This window comes from Arabidopsis lyrata (genome assembly GCF_000004255.2).
Source record: "Arabidopsis lyrata subsp. lyrata unplaced genomic scaffold ARALYscaffold_1, whole genome shotgun sequence".
Taxonomy (NCBI): domain Eukaryota; kingdom Viridiplantae; phylum Streptophyta; class Magnoliopsida; order Brassicales; family Brassicaceae; genus Arabidopsis; species Arabidopsis lyrata.
In genome coordinates this window covers 6,584,604-6,605,016 of record NW_003302555.1, presented here as the reverse complement: position 1 = coordinate 6,605,016, position 20,413 = coordinate 6,584,604, and the positions used below count along the sequence as shown (strand labels likewise).

At 33.2% G+C, this 20,413-nt stretch overlaps 4 protein-coding genes, 1 long non-coding RNA gene and 1 other non-coding gene across 8 annotated transcripts; 1 reads left to right on the top strand and 5 right to left on the bottom strand.

Moving 5' to 3' along the window:
- Positions 1-2,339: 2,339 nt before the first annotated feature.
- On the top strand, positions 2,340-3,809 carry LOC110225181. Its single transcript, XR_002329592.1, has 2 exons — positions 2,340-2,456; positions 3,646-3,809. It is a non-coding gene; the product is annotated as an uncharacterized LOC110225181 (long non-coding RNA).
- A 1,797-nt stretch (positions 3,810-5,606) lies between these two features.
- LOC9326178 lies at positions 5,607-9,707 on the bottom strand. Of its 3 annotated transcripts, none has more exons than XM_021013697.1 (11): positions 9,361-9,707; positions 8,784-8,938; positions 8,593-8,678; positions 8,402-8,498; positions 8,144-8,301; positions 7,312-8,057; positions 7,152-7,221; positions 6,824-6,969; positions 6,228-6,486; positions 6,016-6,123; positions 5,607-5,936 (listed from the first exon to the last, which is right to left on the bottom strand). In XM_021013697.1, the coding sequence occupies exons 1-11, from the start codon at positions 9,526-9,528 to the stop codon at positions 5,806-5,808; spliced, it is 2,124 nt and encodes a 707-aa protein (XP_020869356.1). In that variant the 5' UTR covers positions 9,529-9,707; the 3' UTR covers positions 5,607-5,805. The 3 variants fall into 3 exon arrangements, with proteins under 3 accessions (XP_020869356.1, XP_020869355.1, XP_020869357.1); XM_021013696.1 differs by having other exon boundaries at positions 6,228-6,489; positions 9,361-9,652; XM_021013698.1 differs by having other exon boundaries at positions 6,228-6,489; positions 6,824-6,936; positions 9,361-9,651.
- A 19-nt stretch (positions 9,708-9,726) lies between these two features.
- On the bottom strand, positions 9,727-11,214 carry LOC9326177. Its single transcript, XM_002890069.2, has 3 exons — positions 10,795-11,214; positions 10,585-10,710; positions 9,727-10,490 (listed from the first exon to the last, which is right to left on the bottom strand). The coding sequence occupies exons 1-3, from the start codon at positions 11,175-11,177 to the stop codon at positions 10,256-10,258; spliced, it is 744 nt and encodes a 247-aa protein (XP_002890115.1). The 5' UTR covers positions 11,178-11,214; the 3' UTR covers positions 9,727-10,255.
- TRNAS-AGA lies at positions 9,761-9,842 on the bottom strand. Its single transcript has one exon. It is a non-coding gene; the product is annotated as a tRNA-Ser (tRNA).
- Positions 11,215-13,590: 2,376 nt separating the features above from the next.
- LOC9326176 lies at positions 13,591-15,165 on the bottom strand. The gene is made up of 3 exons (XM_021014682.1): positions 14,250-15,165; positions 14,041-14,166; positions 13,591-13,948 (listed from the first exon to the last, which is right to left on the bottom strand). The coding sequence occupies exons 1-3, from the start codon at positions 14,627-14,629 to the stop codon at positions 13,744-13,746; spliced, it is 711 nt and encodes a 236-aa protein (XP_020870341.1). The 5' UTR covers positions 14,630-15,165; the 3' UTR covers positions 13,591-13,743.
- Positions 15,166-16,128: 963 nt separating this feature from the next.
- On the bottom strand, positions 16,129-17,351 carry LOC9326175. The gene is made up of 3 exons (XM_021014620.1): positions 16,842-17,351; positions 16,637-16,765; positions 16,129-16,546 (listed from the first exon to the last, which is right to left on the bottom strand). Exons 1-3 carry the CDS (start codon positions 17,204-17,206, stop codon positions 16,369-16,371), a joined length of 672 nt encoding a protein of 223 aa, XP_020870279.1. The 5' UTR covers positions 17,207-17,351; the 3' UTR covers positions 16,129-16,368.
- Positions 17,352-20,413: the final 3,062 nt, after the last annotated feature.

Here is a 20,413-nt window from a genome sequence, read left to right as displayed (position 1 = left end):
GCTAACCAATAGCTACCCAAAAGATTATTATACTCTAAATTGTCCTCTAGGCTATAGTCATATTATCATATGAAATGAACAAACACGGATGATTAACGAATTTAATAGTTGAGTTATTCAAATAGTTGGGAGTTAAAAACACTGGTTAAACCTAATCGTCTCGAGACAATGTTTCGATGGTTTGAAACTTTGCTATGTAGATTGCGGTTAGAAAACGAATCCCACCATCTCTAGTTCTTTATCATCCAAGTCCTTTTTGGTCACTTTTAGAAGGTCTTAATAATGAACTTGGTTCTAAATTTGTCCAGATCACTAAAGAAAATGATATTGTTGGCTCCAATAGAAAATACAATTGTCTCCTTATGGCTGGGCACAAGTACTTGTTACTTGTCCCGTACCCGTTACTTACCTCGTACTCACTTTGAAAAAACAAGTACCCGTTATTATCAAGATAAGTACTAAATAGTATAATTTAGATATTTGTAAGTACAAACTAAGCAACAAATAGTAAAAAAAAAATAATACTCAACTTGTTTGACCCGTTACTCGTTTATATACATATATTTCATATTATATTAGTTTTAAAAACATATTTAAAAGTTACATCAAAAGTAAAGTAAAATTTAAATATGTAAAAATTTTGAAAGTGTTACTTGCAAACTGTTGGTATTGGATCTCGCAAGTCGGATCCGGCCCAGAAAAGTGGTAGAACAATGAAACGAAGTGGGCCGTTAGCCCGGTTCAAAAGACGAAAAGAACGGCCCAGTAAAGTTCGGCCCAGCTCGAGTGAAACGTCGGGATTTCGTGAATTAAATGAAAGGCGGGTCATACGGAATTTGCGAGATTCGGAAGATTTGAAACGGAAATATTGATGAGGGCGAGATCTGCGGCTTGATGAACGACTTTGGTTTCGAATCGCGTAATTATAAATAGAAAACGAAAACCATTGTAAGAGGGGGGATTTCTTGAGCAATAAACAGATACATAGACTTTACTCTTTTGTTTTCTTTTCACGATTGTTGTTCGAATTAGCAAGGCTAGACGACCCGATACACATCATAAAATTTGTATTGCGGATTCCAACATCCACACAAATTACTTGCAAATAACTCGCAAGTAGCAAGTAATAAGGCAAAAGAAGTAATTCGCAAATTGCTTATTTTTTAGCAAGTACTCGAAATTACAAGTATTCGTTTTCAACAAGTTAAACACAAATATTAATTTTTATTACTAGTATAAGGCAAACTAAGTAATAAGTATCTTTAAAATAACAAATATTCGCTTTGTGCACATCCCTAAGTCTCGACCCCTAAGTCTCGAAAAACGTAATGGCGACTTTAAAAGAGGCCTTGTCACATTCACTGACTTCGTTGCTTTAAAATACACATTTAAAATATTATAGTAGATACTATTCATATAAATGACAAATTCTACATTTTTTTCTAATAAGCTTACCAATTGTTCTAAGTACGCATAATTCAAACGTGTTTTAGATATAATTTCGTTTAATTTACAATATCATTGTGTTGATTTTATAAGCATGTAAGCCATGAATCATTTTTCAAGATTATTAAACATTCTAAACATCTTTCTTAATCAATAATATGATTTATTAAATGTGATTTTTCAGTTGCATTTATTTTTTTATTTTCCCTGTTACCGACCTATCGAAACAACGACGACCAATATTAAATAATAGTACAATACTCATTAACAATTCAATATTTCTTAAGCTTAATTAAAAACGTGAAAAGGGAATTAAGAACAGAAACAGCCTAAAAATAAAAGTTCAACATTTGGTGCTCCTTACATCCTCTTATTTTCCTTTGATTATACTTTTACGCATATTTTTAGTTTTGTGTAACCTTTCTCTATCGTTTGTCGGCATTAAATAATAGTATTAAAGGGTTCGATGATATTAGAGACAAGCTAAATCATCCAGAAGAACAACGATTTTTATTAAAGGTTAGTTTAATATAATTAACTATAGCAAAATATTAAGATCATATAGATCTATATATTAACAAGAATGACGTATCCAATCTTAAGTTTGTCCCCTCCAAAAAAAATCATATTAGTTTCTGTAAAGTTAACTTAAATATAGGGAGATTTGCATGACAGTTTTCATATATACACGAAGATAATTTTCTGGTTGCCAATCAAACTATGACAGTTAAATAATGTAAAAGAAGCAATATACTAGATGAGACCAGCGAGTGAAACGTACGGTATGTCTTTACATTACAATCGACATGAATAACTCTAATTAAAAAAAAAAAAAAAACTCTAATTAAAAGCTTGACTGGTTTAAACGCAGCGGTTGCAGTTGTTGTGGGAGTTTGCAGAAGCGGGCGGTTACAGTTTCAAGCGTATTTAGCGTTTTGACCGACTGGTTACTGGTTAAGCGGTTGTAAACGGGTGCATTTGCGGGAGATTTACGACTTGTTGATCAGCGGGTACGATTATAATATATGATTATAAAAAAGTATAAAACACCAAAAACTATAATTATGAAAAAGTATAAATTTTTTAAACATGATGAATGATTAAAAACCATAAATAATTATTCAAATAAATTTTATATTGAAAACAAAAATAATTATTAATATTATAAAATTAATGTTAGATAATTATTATTTTTTAGAATTAACGTGAATATATATGACTTGTTAATATATATTTGAATTTATTTATTTTCTTTTTTTAGTTTATTTCTTTTTTTAAACCAACCGCAACCACCCGCAACCGCAAACGCTTGCGGAAATGAGCTTTTGAAATCCAGCGATTTCGAACGGTTCGAAACGGTGTGGAACGATTTCTGTGATTGGTACCAACCGTTAACAACCGCAACCGACCGCTACCAGCCGCTAGGCGGGTGCTAGCCAATGGCGGAGCCAGAAAATCTATTCATCGGGGTCAAATTTTTTTTTCTTTTTAAAAGATGCATAAAAAGTAGCTTTATAAGTCGATATACTAAAAAATGTGAAAGATGTTTTCTTGTAATTATTGGGTTTGTAACATAAATTTTTTTTATAGGGGTCAATATTTTTATTGGATTGGGGTCAATAATTTTTTTTATATAAAAGTTCAACTATTTTTAAAAATTTCACCGGGGTCAATTGACCCCTATGAATCTTCTCTCCTTCCGCCCCTGGTGCTAGCGGGAGAACTAATCAAACTCTAAAGAGCAGTGTATCACGTCACTTCCTAGGCGATTTCAGAAAACATGTATCATTAGTCTTGACAATTGGTAGATGATGCATTTTGATAAGAAAATGATATACGGGACGAATATGAAACGATAGAAAAAAGAAAGGGATAAGGAAACATGAAATGATACTATTAGTTTGGGAAACGGCATGTCCCATGCAACTTGGACTCGTTCTAGGGTCCACAACATCCCCAAATCCAGATCGTGTCGTTACGCAACTGTGTTGTAATTTGAATAATATCTTTATTTGCATTGAATGAAATAATTGAATTTAGGAAAACAAATCGGATTGTCCACTCTCCAAATTCCCATTTCTAGACCAATCTTGAAAATTTGGTATATGGTCTGAAAAACATTTTCACCACTAAAACCAGACCATTGAGATTCACAATTCACAACAGACTAATGCCTTTTCATGTATTTTGATTTGTCAGCAGAGGCAGGCATGCAACTCTTTGGAGTAGTCAGATGAGGCACTTAGACTATAAATGGTTGTTTAAAATTGAATGGGTTGAATATATTATAAGTTAAAAAATATTGGGTTGAAAATTATTCAATCCATTCATCTACAAAATTGTAGTTGAATGAGTTGAACATTTTTGCTGTAAAATTTGTTCAAATTTTGAAATTCTTAAATTGAATAGGCTGAATCTTTTTTTTAATTTTTTCATCTCAAATGGTAAAAACGGCACGACGTTCTTGCAAATCGTTGGAAAAAACGACACGGCGTCTGGCTGACAATAATTGGAAAATAACAAACGATGAGGTGTCAACATCTCAAAGGCAAGCATCGTCGGCTGGTTCTTTAGGTCAACGCAATAAACAGAGATATTATAAAAACGGAATCATGCATAAGTAAGAAAATAAACAAGTAAAACAAAAAAAATCGAAATGTTATGAAACACCAAATGAATCAGAACAATAATTTTATTGATGATGTAAGAACGCTAGATACTAGTAAATTAATTTGACTGGGTACTACGAATGATACTGAATTACGTATTTAGATTTATAATAGGTCATTTGCCAAATCCAGAATCGGATTTATTTTTAACTTGTTTTGCTCAGCTTAAGACATAAACATTTATATATTTACTACTACGTAACAAAAGGAGGACTCTATTTTAGTTTTGTACGGTCGACGTCCAATCAAATGTTGTCAAGAGCCGGTGACTTTTTCATCAACTTGTATGATCGTATACTTTATATTTTTGTAGCGATAATTCATGTCATCGTTATCCAGTTTGCTAGTTGGCTGACCTGTATTATTTGTCTTTTTTGTTTACCAGTAAAACTACAGTGGAGATAAATTAGTAATTTTATTTTTAAAAGCAGATAATAAAGGCTTGAGTGTTTGTTTGTTTTTATGTCTCTTTTGTTTATGTAAGTCTTGTCCTGAAGTCAAGCGTAAAAAGCGGGTGTCAAAAATCGAGAAAGGTCGAGCCTCAAGTCGAAATTCAAATACTTTTATTCGCAAAGAAAATTCAAGCGTATCAAAAGAAGTAATAATATCGTCAGATTTAATTTTGCTCTTCCAAATTTATGGATCTTGCCAATATTGGCATTTTACCTAAAAAGTAAATTGTTTGTACCAAAATCAAGTTGCTACTTCTGTTAAAAGATTAGGACCATATATGTATCAGTAGCGAGATTGCCATTCAATTTTCATTTTCACGACACGATCCAAGAAAAGTGGATCAAGGAGGGAGGGGGGCGAATATTGAGTTCAAGTAAAAAAGTCTAAACAGCTGAATTTAGAGTGGACATTTCGTTCCTGTTTTGTTTCTTTTTTTTTTTTTTTTTTTTTTGAATAACCGCGGGTCTCCCAAAGGTTTCCTAGGCCCAAGGACTAATCTCACGAGGCTGGCAATTCTCCTATGTAAATCTGCCAGTAGCCGTGCCTCGAACCCTGGTGGCGGAAGTCACAGCTGTGACCCCTTTACCACTAGGCCGTTCCTGTTTTGTTTCTATTATAAAAAAGAAGAAAAAGTACTTAAAAACTATTGTTATCACTTATCAGTTTGATAAAAAACAAAAAAAAAACTATTGTTTTTTCAATAGTTTCCTATGAAGTATGCATTTTCCTTTATTATTATATGTTTTTAAACTAATATCAAGAAAATTGTATGACTGCTTTTTTTCTGTTCAACTTGAGTTTTGTTGAAGATTAGAGAGTTATGAACATTATATAAAATAAAATCGATAATGACCCGTGATTTGATTTTGGTAGGGTTAATCCTCTATATAAATCAAAGTAACAACCCTAAATAAATTATATTTTACTTTAATTAAAATTTTATAGTAATAGTTAAGGCAGCATTTAAGAGCGAAAGGTGGGTAAACAAGTGCCTTCAAGAAATATCAAAGACGCAAAGAGTAAAGTGACAAATGCAAGTTGACAAAGTATCAATGAAGAGAGACTAATTGAAAGTTGAAAACTTCCGTTACATTTACAGAGTCTTAAAGTGTTGCGGTTTTAAAGAAATACAGTGACGAGTTTGGACCCAAGAGAAGGTCGTGGACACAAGATACTATCAATAGAATTATGATCACAAGAGGATGTTTGATCACTTCCTTCCTAGGATTATCATTCTTCAATGCGAAGCGGCAAAATCAACCAGCTCTTTGTACTCATCAGAGACAAATGATTTCACCTTACATGCACGCAAGTCACTTTTACCTTCTCCAGGGGATGCATACTTTATGCCGATAACAGTAGTCAAACCTATGGAAACAGTAGATAAATTATGAATTGAAAAACATCCGTATTGAAATCCATGTGGTACAACGGATATGTGACTTACTCTCATGGATGCGTCCGTACAAGAATCTTTCACCTTTCCAGTATTCGAGTGGTCTTGACTTAATCCTTGTACTTCGTCTGACACCACCTTCCATTTTAGTACCAGCAGCTTCGAGAAAGGCAGAAACCAACACTTGTTAGGTTTAGTTTTTCAATCGAAAGAGCTCCGAAGCACGAGAATGGACTTTAGTTTTTGTTGGTAAGTTTATATACCTGCAAGGCTTTTCCTGCGAGAGAATAGTTTACCCTCACGCGTAAGAGTTTTACGCGTGTTCTTTGGCTTCTTCTCTTCTCTCTCGTTGGATTTTCTTTTGGTTTGCTTCTTCGCTCCACTCTCATGTGGTAATGTTTTCATTTGCGGGTCCCCTCCAGTCTCACCATGCACAGTCTTACTTCGCTTTTTCACATTGCTATCAGAAGATCCTCTCTTTCTTCGTTTATTTGTTTGTTTGTGTGAAGAGTTGTGAGCCTCCTGCTGAAAATAAGTTAATCAAAAACTCTCAAATTCATTTTGTTAAGCAAGCTCATACTTAGCATAGCCTAAACGGAACTAACACCCTCACAAAAACACAGAACACCTTAACAAATACACAACCAACGATATTGTTCAGTGTGTTATTTTTATCATGGATTAAAACATACGGATCCAGCACACTACTGCAATTAAAAGTACCTTTAGAGATTTGCGAAGGATAAAGATAGTGAACAGATGAACCGAGTCTAGCAATTGAGACAACATGAAGACGAATTGGCCTTGACTTAATTATCAACACTCTACAGAGGTGAACAGACAATGATGAGGAACTAACCAGAGCATTTTCTTGAAGTCCAGAAGCGGAGTCCGTGTTGACATTTTCCTCTTCATGTAGTCCCTGATTGTGCTCTGCATGTTCAGAGGGTCCATCCATTGTGTTGTATTGTTCTGGAGCTCTGTTTGGAGAGTTTGAGGGCGTACCTGTAGGCAACATAACAGCATTTGGAAAATTTTTGAGCCACAATTTTAAGGTGACTGAAAATGTTAATGGTAGTAAGCATCTAATGGACAAGTATGTACAAGTTATGTTAGGACATATGCTAATTTGCTTTTATACTTTTTGAGATTTCACTGTAACATGCATGTATAAAAGGTTATAATACCTTGCTGATACGGGATGCTATCCTCTTCTACAGTAAAAGGTCTTGTAGCCTCTTTAGATGCATATTCCGCCTATATGAAAAACAAATTCACCAGAGATGTAACCAACAAGAGGTGCAGATATGTTAGTAAAAAGTCCCGTACAGTGAAGGAGAAACTAACCAGCATTTCTAAATGATCAGTTTCTTCATTGATATCAGTATCATTTTCTCTTTGGCCAGTGTTTCTGTTTGCTCCACTTTCACTTATGGGCACATCTACCTCTTTTCCTGTTGTTCGCATATCTACATTCACCTCTAGCATGGCTGAATTTCGGTTTGAGATGCTATCCATCACACAAATATCTGCATTCCCATCTGGACGTAAATGAGATCTATGGATGCCAGAATGAATATGAGAATCATCTTCACCGGACCTCTTCTCCACTGAGTTGTTGAAAGGGCTAGCAACGTCTACAGTACCCACATTAGACGGGGATGTATTAGCTATATCTTTTGCTAGAGGTTGAACATCAACCTCACTAGGCTGTTGATCTCCTGGAAGCAAATTATGGATGTCAGGAAATGAAAACTGATCCACTGGTGGATTTGGTGATGAAAAATGTTTTCTAGTCTGAGGGGATGGCGAGTGGCTATTTTTTCGACCCGCAACTCTGTGAATTCCTTTCAGTATATTCTGTATATCTGACAGACTCTTTCGGTTTGATGGGTTACTTCCAGATGCCTTCATATTCATTTTTCTAACATCTTGAAACTCAGGGATAGAGAACTTTTCCACATTAAGGGATTTGATTTGCAAGACATCCTCCAAACGCTTGACGGCAGCATCTCCCTCGAGCTCATCTCGACTGGAAGCAAGCAACTCTTTCAAAATATTGTTTAAGTCCTTGTCCGTGTCTACAGTTGAATCTGCAAAACAAAGTGTCTTAGACTATCAGATGGTAGCATGATTTAACAAAATGGTAGCGACAATGATCTAACAAGTGCTCACTCACCATCTACTTCCCTGTCCACAGTCGTAACATGTGCAGCTGTGGTCCTCTCTAAACTTTGTTCAGAAGCAATGGGGTTTTCCTTTTCTGAAGCTTCCAGGTTGATAGCATCAGTGAAATAACTATCCGTAAAAGTATGCTCGAATGGACGCCGTTTCCTCCTGGAATTTAAAATTTTAAATATCAAGGGAAACAGAAAGCAAAATATGCGAATGGAACAACTCTTAAACATGCTCTAACAGAGTTGCTCATAGTACATACCCTGGAATTCCTGGTCTGCGAGGACGCCTTGATGGCGGGTTCTGTTGTGTATCTATTACACTGGAGCCAGTCTGTTTCTGCCATTCTCGATTGGCAACTGTTTTCAAATCCAGCGAAAAGAAAACATAAATGAATGACAGATATATAACAAACGTGGTAAGGCTATGAACATCAGAAAAGATATAACTCACGTTCAAATTTATCATACTCAGCAAAGAAATCTTCTGGTCTCGGATATTTACTACCATCAAAGCTTGGTGCAACTGGAGGTGGCTGACTGCAACAAGAATAGGCTTCAACTAACTTAGTAAAGGAACAGATAGAGTAATAAATAAAACAGTTTGTTATACTAAATCAATAGATCAGTGGTTATGATCTTTACCTTGACGTAAGGTTAAGAGAAAAGCTTTTTCGATTACGGTCTAACCCCAGTCTTCGTTCTCGTTTATTTGGAATAGGGTTCAGCTTGACATCAACATTCACATCTTCAAAGATAGCTTTTGCCTGCTCCTGATGCTCATTTTGAACTTCAAAAGGCTGTAAGATAGAAGCCAAGAATTTGACAATGAATTACTGAGCTTGATAGGTCAGGGAAGAACTGAACTTGATATACACAACCGATAAAGAATAATGTAAGAACTGCAATCTGTTTTTAAAATCTCGTTGTGCAATTCTTCACAACAAAAACTAAGAAAAGCCTTAACCCAAAAGAATGGGAGAAAGGAAATGTACATCACTTTCTAGATAAATCATTAGCAGGCTATCTTACTAGAGCTTATATACTGAGCAAACATAGAGGTTTTGTGCCTCCTTGGGTTTGCGCGGCACATACACAATTGATTTCGTAACCGTCAAAATTACGGACTCGAATCGTCTCCGCAATTACTCACTGAGCAAAGCAAACCCTAGCCAATGCATCAAATCGAAGTATTAAGCAGATTAAGAGGGGGAAAGTTAACCATAGATTCAAGGAGAGTATGAGTCTGCTGTAGATCTTCTGATTGATGAAGAGGAGGAGGAAGAGGATTCGACAAGGATTTTAGTGTGCGAGGAAACAAGGAAAGTCCTGAGTAAGCTTGAAGAGGATCCTCCGCATCTAAACTTGAACTCCGGCTCATATCAGCCATCTAAATCACCGGGAAATTCCCCGGCCATGGGATTTTACTGACACCGAGAGAGATCGAAGGAGGTAGAGAGAGAAAGAGAGGGGATGAGTTTTGAAAATTGAAAATGGATTGGGAAAAGCGGGATTCGGTATCATCAAATTAATAAAAATCTAGGGTAAAATATGGGCGGCATTGACGAGGAAACAAAAAAAAAAAGACAAAACTGGGATAAGTGAAAATTAAAAATAAAAACCGTGAACGGCAGGATTCGAACCTGCGCGGGCAAAGCCCACATGATTTCTAGTCATGCCCGATAACCACTCCGGCACGTCCACCTGTTTCGAACTTTCATCCTTCAAATGATAAATATATAATTAGTGCGCGATGGACCAATAATGTCAAGCCGGCCAACCTCTTTAACCGGGATGGACCAATAGAATAATGTCAGTCTTCACTTTAATTGAAGACTGAACCAATAACTTGGTTCAAACGCAATGCTGCTACCTATACATGAATTCATGGTTTCCTACTCTCTCTCTTTTAATTTGATGATTCGTATATGCAGAAATGGATACTTAGCTCTTCCATGCAGAGGTAATATATTGGGACGACATAAGCATCGGTTCTTTCAGGCCAACGATTTCAGGGAGAGGATTCAGTCATGACACTTGGCTTTATTTGATAAATAGATATTACAACATTGTTTAACAAAAGAAAGAAGAAAAACGACATGATCCATTTCTTCTTTTTATCTACATAATCTACTGCAACAACTGGTAATGCACCAGAGAATGCAGGAAAAGATTCCAATGTATACAGCGATTGTCCAGTTAATGCCCTCTATTTTTTCAGTAATGCCATCAAAGAAGTCTATAGACTGGGTAAGACGTAGTATCATAGGATACAGAAAACAAATCGCCGCACAGGGGAGATTACGAAACACATGTAGAATGCAGCTGATAGCAAGGAAAGCCATACATAACCTGCAAAGTAAAATGCATGGCGGATTAATATTATTAGAGATATTTGTTCTGCTTTCGGGACAGCCATGGTTATAAGTTTTGTCTTGATGCTCACCATAACTGTTGCGTCGCAATATCTAGAGATGCTGAGTTGTTGATAAGATGCCAGAAAAGCACCACAACCCAACCCACGAAGAAATATTCAAGAATCTTTTTCAAATTGTCCACCACCTCGTAGATTCTGCAAATCAATAAAACCATTATATTGATCATTTTGGTTTCTCATGCCTTGAAAGCAAAAACAAAAACAAGATATAGTTTATACCTTGTCTCTGAGCTAACATTTCGGTAATACTGCCAGAAACGCAAACCTAGAATAGGGAGTGCGGCAATACAGCAACCGGTATAACTGAGAATCAGTGTAGGAAACATTTTTTGTGGAGGTTGTTCATCTTTTGTCAGAGTAAGAACAACAATGGCTGCAACAATCTGGACCAAAGCCACAACAAACTCGACCAAAATCAAAACATTTCTAAACGTAAATACAACACTCCATTGAACATCCTCATGAGGTGTTTGCGCATCAGCAGATGAAGAATCGTCGTTCGTTGTAACATCGACGATGTGCTCTTCATTTGAGGAAGAATCGCCATGGGTTGTAACGTCGTCGACGTTGTGCTCACCCTTAGTCAACAGAGGGCCATCCATTGATCACTTCTGCTTTTTTTTTTTCTGTTTTTCTCAATGCTTTTAGAATAGATCATAGATTGCTCACCCTTAGTCAACCGAGGGCCATCCATTGATCTTTGGTGCTAAATTATTATTTTAAGACCAATCTATATCATGATCCATTCTAAAAGTCAATTGTAATATTAACATTAATTAACCGGGCCTTGTGGCCTAGTGGTAAAGGGGTCACAGCTGTGACTTCCGCCACCAGGGTTCGAGGCACGGCCACTGGCAGGTTTACATAGGGGAATCTTTGGGCCTTAGTCCTTGGGCCTAGGAAGTTTTTGAAAGACCCGCGGTTATTCAAAAAAAAAAAAATATATTAACATTAATTAAATTGTTGGATGTTGAATTGTACACTCTTTTACGATAAAACACAAAGCATTCCAAATTTCCATTTCGTCTTTGACCCAAAAAAAAAAAAAAAAGAGATTTCCACTTCATCGTTGGTTCTAAATAATTTATTTTAAGACCAAATCGACACCAATACCAATTTTAAGTCAATTATAATTCGTATGATTCCGCGTTAAACTACAAAGCACATGTAGCCTTAATTGCTTTCGTGCTAAATTATTATTTTAAGACCAGTCTAAATGTCAATTGTATTATGTATTATGAGAAGACACTAATAGCAGAAGAAGTTTAGCACAATTCCCTACCTTAGAGCATGATTAACAAATGTTGCTTAAAAATGGTTCTTAAGAGTATTAAAATAATAAATTTAAAAATGGTTCTTAAAAATGGATCTTAATGTTAAATTTGGATCTTAGCTAAGCCACTTTAATTTTGGATCTTAGTCTTTAACAAGATTTTTCTTTATTTTTTTAGCTAAGATTTAGCTAAAAAATAGTTAAGACACCATGCACCAATAATGGTGGTCTTAGAGCTAGCAACTCCAATGGTTAAGAATCAATTGGTTCTTAACAATTATTTAGATAAAAAAATTTCATATTTCTAAGCTAAGAATAAATGTAGAGTATCTAAATAAAATAGTCCTCCAATGGTTAAGAACCTATATATTGTTTTTAAGGAAAAAAAAAATTCAAATTTTGTATTTAGATGTCAATCACTACAAGTCTACAAGAAACCATATATACAAGTATTTATCCATTTATAGAAAGAAGTAAAAGATGTACTAGCATTCATTCATTTTAGCTTTGGTTATGATGCTTGCCAAAATTAAACAAACACAAGTTATCCGATGCTTACTTTGCATCATATTTCTTCTTTTGACAATAACAGAAAGACCAAACCTGAAAAACAAACATGAAACTCATTCAACAGACCAAACCAATCAACTGATTCTGTTTTGCCAAAATTAAACAAACACAAGTTCATACAAACACTAATTCATTCACTGAGACTTAACTTATGACAAAAAGACTGATTAACTAGCCGTTTCCATAGTACAAAGCAATTAACTAAACCTCTTGTTATACGATATTTTGGCAATATTGTTATACTACAAATCTTTAATCTTTAAACGTACAAAGGGCTCTCCATTGATCACTTCTGATTTCTTCTATTTTTTTCCTATCGCATTAAAATACAGATCGCACATATAGCCCTCCCCAATTATTTGGTGCTAAAGTATTATTTTAAGACCAATCTACGTCAAGATCTATTCTAAAAGTCAATTATAAACTAGTCTTCTTCCACCATTAAAACCAAATCATAAGTAAATTATAGTCCTTCACAGTGTAACTATTGTTGGATGCGTTTGATATTAAATTTTAGTCTTTTACAATGAAACACAACACATAGACCTTCCCGAATCTTAATTTGGTGCTAAATTAGTATCTTAAGACCAAATATACACTGACCAATTCTAAGTCAACAATGATTAAATTTAGCTTACACAATTTATGACAGCAGCAATTTACGAAGAGGACAGTTAGCTAATAAGACACAGAAGAAGATGGTTCTTGAAAATGCAAATCAAAGCCAATGAGATTAAAATGTTAGTTTATCTTACATTTTTTTGGTGGGTTGTAAGTCGTAACATGCCCATTATATTGAATCATTTTGTTTTTGTTTTGTTTAAGATAGATAACACAAAAGAAGTAAGGATTGTGTCTTTTGAACTACAATTGTTAGTAATTTGTTCTATAGTACAGCTATTTCAAGTTGAGAGGACTATGTGGTAGAATTTAATCTGAGTATAGAACAATAACAACAAATCTTTAGCAAAAGAAAAAGCTATCAACATCTCAACCTCTAGTCATCATCATCCCTTGACTTGTGATTGACAAAGAGAGCATGTGAGTTAATTTTCAGCCACATTTCTATTCACTGTAGATGAAATACGTCAAGTTCTCTTGTTATTCCTCTCCATATTTCTCCTAACAGATGCATGAACATTGCACAAACCATTAAAATAGTCAAAATAAAATTGCAAAAAATCGTGTCTTTCAGTTTTGCCAGCGATTACAGGAAGAGGGAATTCAGTCATGACATGCACTTGGATTTATTTAATAAATAGATAGAGTATTACAACATTGTTAAGCAAAAGAAAGAAGAAAAACGACATGATCCATTATTTGTATCAACTTTTGCGGATGCACAAAAAGATTGAAATGCAAACAAAGAGTGCCAAGACAATATAATTTAGCTTCTCATCAATGTCTTCCAAGAAGTCCAAAACTTTGGTAAAACGCGACAGCATAGGAAGCAAAAAACACATCACCGAGCAGTAGAAATGACGAAACACTTGTAGAATGCAACTGATAGCAAAGAAAGCCAAGCATAACCTGCAAAAGGACAATGGTAAATATATACTACTAGATTATAGAGATAAATTCTCTTTTTTGGGACATAATTGTGCATTTTGTTTGATGCGCACCAGAAGAGTGACGTGGTATAATCTAGAGATGACGAGTTATTAAGAAGATGCCATAAAACCACTGTAATCCAACCCACGAAGAAATATCCAAGCATCATTTTCAAATTGTCCATCACCTCGTTTATTCTGCAAATCAACCAAAGCATTATCGATCGATTTCGGTTTCTGATGAATCCTATAAAATAAAGAGAAAGAAATACAATTTATACCTTCGGTGTGACCTAACACTTGGGTCGTACTGCAAGAAACGCCAACCGAGAATAGGGAGAGTGGCAATACAGCCACAAGTATAACTGATGACCAACATAACAAATATTTTTTGTGGAAGTTGTTCATCTTTTGTCAGAGTCAAAACAACTATGGCTGCGACAATCTTGACCAAAGTCGCAACAAACTCGACAAAATTCCAAGAGAATGCATCTATAGAATATTCACTCCACTCATATGGTATTTGCTTAGCAGCTGATGAAGAACTGCCATTGATCATTGTAAGTATGTCGAGGATGCGCTCATCATTTGAGGAAGAATCACCATGGGTTGTAACGTTGTCGACGATGTGATCATTCTCGGTCAGCAAAGGGACTTCCATTGATCACTTTTAGCTTTCTTCTACTTATTAGTCCAATCGAACTAAAAGTTTATCTAAGTTCGCGTTAAAATACAAAGCACATATAGCCCCTCTCTAAATCTTTTGTGCTAAATTATTATTGTAAGACCAGTCTACGTCAAGATCTATTTTAAAAGTCAATGGTAGGCTAGTCTATTTCCTCTTTTTCTTTTTTAGTTTTTTTATGAACAAATTCTTTTTTAGTTTGTTTTAATACAATTTCTCAACTATATTTAAGGGATTATGCACAAAATAGCCAAATTTTTAGTATAATTAAGAAACTAGCCATACGTTACAGTAACTTGTCGGTATCATGTCGGGAAGCACATGTAATTACGTACATGCCCTTTATAACATGTTTTTTTCTCGAATTACATGTTATAGAATAATATATCTTTTTTATCATATTATTTTATCGTATTACACATTATTTATAAAGAGCACATGGTATTTCTTGAAAAAAACACTCTATTCAGTTTAATATCTCTCTCTATCATGTTATTTTGTAGTAATACACGTTTTTTTATTTTGATCACATGTGATTTCTTTTAAAAAAGATTCTTATTTTATAGTAATTCACGGTTTTTATTAAGATCGCATGTTATTTATTTTAAAAAAGATTCTATTCAAGTTTAATTTTTCCATAACAATGTCTTTTTAAAAAAAAAACACTACGTAACAATGTTTTTTCTTAAAAATTCACTACGTTTTTTGAAATAACATGTATTTTAGTTAAATATAACATGTGAAATTTAGATATTACGTGCTATTTTGAAAAATCTCACGAATCAATCTCGCCTATTGTTGATCTCAAAACAAACGGAGGATGATTTTGTTATTTCACATCCTCTGACAACGTGGGTCCATCGCTGTTTTCCGACAAAAAATTTTCTCTCTGCTAGTTTCTTAATTTATGTGTATAATTTGGCTATCTCCTAATATTATCCTATATTTAATTATGTTTTATGCGAAGTTGAATTCGGGTGGATTATGCGATACTGATGCTGAATTCGTGCTAACTTACTGTCTTTTTATATTGAAACACAAAGCGTAGACCTGTTGTGCTAATTCTTATTTTAAGACCAATTATAAAAGTCAACAGTCTTTTAAATTGAAGTAATTTTAAACTTATATGTCATTTATGACAGAGACGGTAGCCAATTAGAATTAAGAAGACTCCAAACAAAAAAAGGAGAACGCAGCAAATTATCAAATCTGAGGTTTGTTAAATATATCATGCAGAGGTTTTCGGCACGGTCGAGTGTAAAATTGTTTGGTGGAGCTGTAAACATGCCCATTCTGTGTAATTTTATTTTATTTAACATTTTAATTTTTTGATAAAGATAGATAACACAAGAAGAAGGATCATGTCTTTTAGTTTCGCCTTAATTCTAACACGTGTGAGTCTTTGATGTTGTACCATTAGGTCCATTACTTGTATTTGAAATTTCGTAAGTGAAATGATTATATATAGCAAAATGAACAGCACAGTGACCAATCGCATCATGACAAAATGAATGAGATAACGACGAGTTGCATCAACCAATCACACTAAAAGACAAATGAACAACAAAAATGATATGATATCTAAATAACTGAACAACATAGCGATTACTAAAGGAAGAACAAAATATGTGGTTGATCGCAACCACTACCAAATAAACAGGATCATAGAGTATTACAACAATTGTTGAAGAAATCGACATGATCCATTATTTTTATTAGTCGTCCACCTCGATACACCAGCAGAGTATACCGATCCCCGTAATCATTTTTTCAAAGAATTCCCAAATTTGATTAAAACAGAATTTCACCGGCCACACGAAGGACTTTACTGAAAATTCGAGGTTAGGGAGCACATATCGAATGCAACTGAAAGCAAGTAGAGCCATCCATAACCTGAGAAAGGACAATGGTGAATAGTTTTAGTGAGGTGAATTTTGTTTTTGGGACATAAATTTAATTAGTTGGATAGGATATGATGCGCACCAAAAGTTTTGAGTAGTATCATCTAGACATGATGATAACTCGGTAAGAAAATACCACAAAAACATCACAATCCAACCCACAAAGAAATACGCAAGCATCTTTTCCAAAAAGTCCATCCTCTCGTTGGTTCTGCAAATCAATATAAACCATTATTTGAAATCAGCTTCTAATGCCTAAAAAAAGAAAGAGATCACACAGTTTATACCTCGTCTCTGAGCAATGCCATAAACGCCAACATAGAAGAGGAAGAGTGGCAATAGAGGCACAAGTATAACCGATGATCCATATAAACCAATATTCTTCTAGTTCTGGATTCTGTTCATCTTTTGTCAGAGTACAAAAAAATATGGCTGCAACAATCTGGAACAAAGTCATAACAAACTCGACCAAAATCCAAACACATCGATTTGTGGATTGAACACTCCATTGAACACTCTCACGTGGTGTTTGCTCATCAGAATTGCCATTGATTGTTATGTCGACGATGTGCTCATCATTCGAGGAAGAATCGCCATGGATTGTAACGTCATCGACGTTGTGCCCACTCTTGGTCAACAAAGGGCCCTCCATTGATACCTTTTTGTTTTCTTCTATTTGGTCCAATGGAATTAAAGGTCCATCTATATCCGCTTTGAAACACAAAGGCACATATAGCCCTTTCTAATTCTCTCGTGCTAAATTAGTATTTTAAGACCAGTCTACGTCAAGATCTATTTCAAAAGTTAGTTAGTTGTACTACAACTGTTGTAGACTAGTTTACTTTCTTTTGCTTGTAGATATGGCGACATTGAATTCAGATGGTGACATAAATACTAACACATATTCCCTCCGTTTCAGTTTAGTTGTCGTTTTAGGATTTAAATTTTGTTTTACAATAGTTGTCATTTTAGGTTTTCAATGCAAATGTTTGGTGAAAATTCCAGTTTTATCCCTACTGTTTTAATGTTTTAGCCAATGAATTTTTTTATAAAATATATTAATAGAGGGTAAAACAGAAAATTAAATGTTTTTCTTAATTTGTGTGAAAAAACCTTAAACGACAACTAAAACGAAACGGATGGAGTATATGCTACATTTTATGTCTTCGTTTAATATTTTTTTTAAGAAATAGCTATTAAATTGTTTTGTGCTAAATAATACTACTCTTCTACAATAAAACACAAAGCATAGACATTTCCTATTCGTTGGTGCTATATTATCATTTTAAGACCAAATCGTCAATTGTAGTCATTTACAATGAACTAATTAGTTATAATTTTTTTGCAATTGGTGCTTATTTTACAATGAACCACAAAGCGTAGACTCTCGGAAGTTGTTATTTTAAGACCTACACCAAGAGCAATTATTAATCAATTGTAGTCTGTTTACAATAAAACTAGATCCTGACCCGCACATTCGTGCGGGATTTTATATTTTAAAATAATTTCTAACAAATTTTAATTTAATATAGATTATTTTGTTGTTTCTATGATATATATTTTAGTTTATTAGGTCTGGTTCTACACGTACGTGCAGAAATATTTTTATAGAAATTGTTATATAGATTTTAAGAATATAAATTTTTTTGTTGTGTTAGTGAACTTCATAATAGTATAAATATTATAAAGTTAGAGTAATGAACGAAATTCAGTTGCGTTAGTACGTAGTTATATTTTAAGATCCGGACCTACACGTACGTGCGAAATTATATTTAAGATAAAATTAAGTTATAATTTAGTTGCAAAAGTTAAATGATGTTACGTTTTTATTTTCTAAACTAATCAAAATATTTCTAAAATTTTGATTACATGCGTTAAATAGGATATAGATTCAGTTTTAGTTTGGATTTCATGTATATTAGCTAGGTGTAACTATTTTGGAACAGAAAACCTATCTTGTCCTGTATTTTTTTTTTGTCAACCTATCTTGTCATGTATTTGTCATAAATTCTTTGTCCCATAACCCGTCTCATATACGTGAAATAAAAATATGACGGTCCCGTATCCGTCATAAATAGAATATGTGTAACTGAAAATGTACGTACAAGCTAAGGTTGTGTGTAAACAAATTTATTTTATATAGTGCTCATAACCCGAACTCATACCAGTGGGGTATTTAATTTGATTTTTAATTTATGTTGCCCTCCCATCTCGTCTCGTAATTCCTATTCTCATTTTATTCCATTAAAATCATATTCCAAATTCTTGTTTGCTTACCTTTAAATACCATACAATACATATTGTGAGTTTTGCTGATTAATATGTATGCTGTTAAAGTTACAAATATATTTTAACAAATTTATTAGTTTTTCTTTCCCTAGCTAAATTTTGCATATTCTTCTTTTCATTGTTTAATCATAATTGATTTGATTTTGGACTAAAAATAAAAATTTGAGATACATCTCAAAAAGGGATATGCTATTGCTGCATAACTTTTTTTGAATGAAAAATATATAATTAGTTTACATTATTTCCAAAACTGTGTGCAATATATTAGGGATTTATTTAAGGAATATCCGGTTGAAAAAGAAAAAATAAAACGCAAAATATTTCGAAATTAATATGTATAATCAATTGTTTAGATATTTCTGAAACTTGTTCTAAACGAAAGCCATAATTATAATTACTTTAAATTTATTATTATTTGAGTTTATTTCATAGTAAATATAAATATTTGTTAATATCTAATATCGTTTTTAGAAATTGTGAAATAAAATTTTGTTTTATATTTCAAAATTTGTGAAAATATTATCACAAAACTGAATCTTAAAATATTTGTATTTAATTTTCTTACGAAATTTCAAATTCAATCTTAAAATCCTCCATTGATAAATTTTTTAAAAGATAGTGTTTTTAATTTTGAATTAAAATGATATTATTTTTATTTTTATTTTTGATATAGAATAATTTAATATTGTTCGTTTAGATAAAATCTTAGTTGGATATCAAATCTTAGTTTTTCAATTATCATTGGTAAACAATTTTTGAAAAATTAATTTCATATTTTCGTCCATAATTAATAAGAGAGAGAAAGTTAGTTTATTTTTTTGGAAATTAATAATTATTTAAAAGAATTTTACTTTTTTATTTAAATATATTAATTTTGTGATTACTATTGTACCCTTAATGAATTTATTTGAAAACACTAAAAATCAATGGCATCTTATGTAATATTTTACCATTCATAAGGTTGTTTAATATCTAGTGATTCCAAATTAATAATATAGATATATATATCAAATATTTTGGTTCTAAATTGTATAGTTTTTTGGGAGACTCACAAAAATGCCCATTTTCAAAAATGCCCATTTTGGCTGTCCATTTTTAAAAATACCCCTTTTTATGTACAAAATGACTAAATTACCCTTCTTTTAATAAAAGATATAATAAATATATAATGAAAACATGAGAATGTGCACATATTAAAATTACAAATTTGATTTTGTAAAAACTTGTAAAACCTTTAAAATACCTTGTAAAATTTTTCCGTAAAAATTTTTCCCGCCAAAAAAATTTTTTGCGGGAAAAGTGATTCCACAATTTTTTTGGCGTTAAATTTTTGGCGGGAAAAATTTACAAGGTATTTTAAAGGTTTTTTACAGGGTATTTATAAGGTTTTACAATGTATTTTAAAAGGTTTTACAACGTATTTATAAGGTATTTATAAGATATTATAAGATTTTACAAGCTATTTTATAAGGTTTTACAAGTTATAAGGTTTTACAAGTTTTTTATAAGGTTTTACAAGTTATAAATACCTTATAAAACTTTATAAGTACCTTGTAAAACCTTTTAAAAT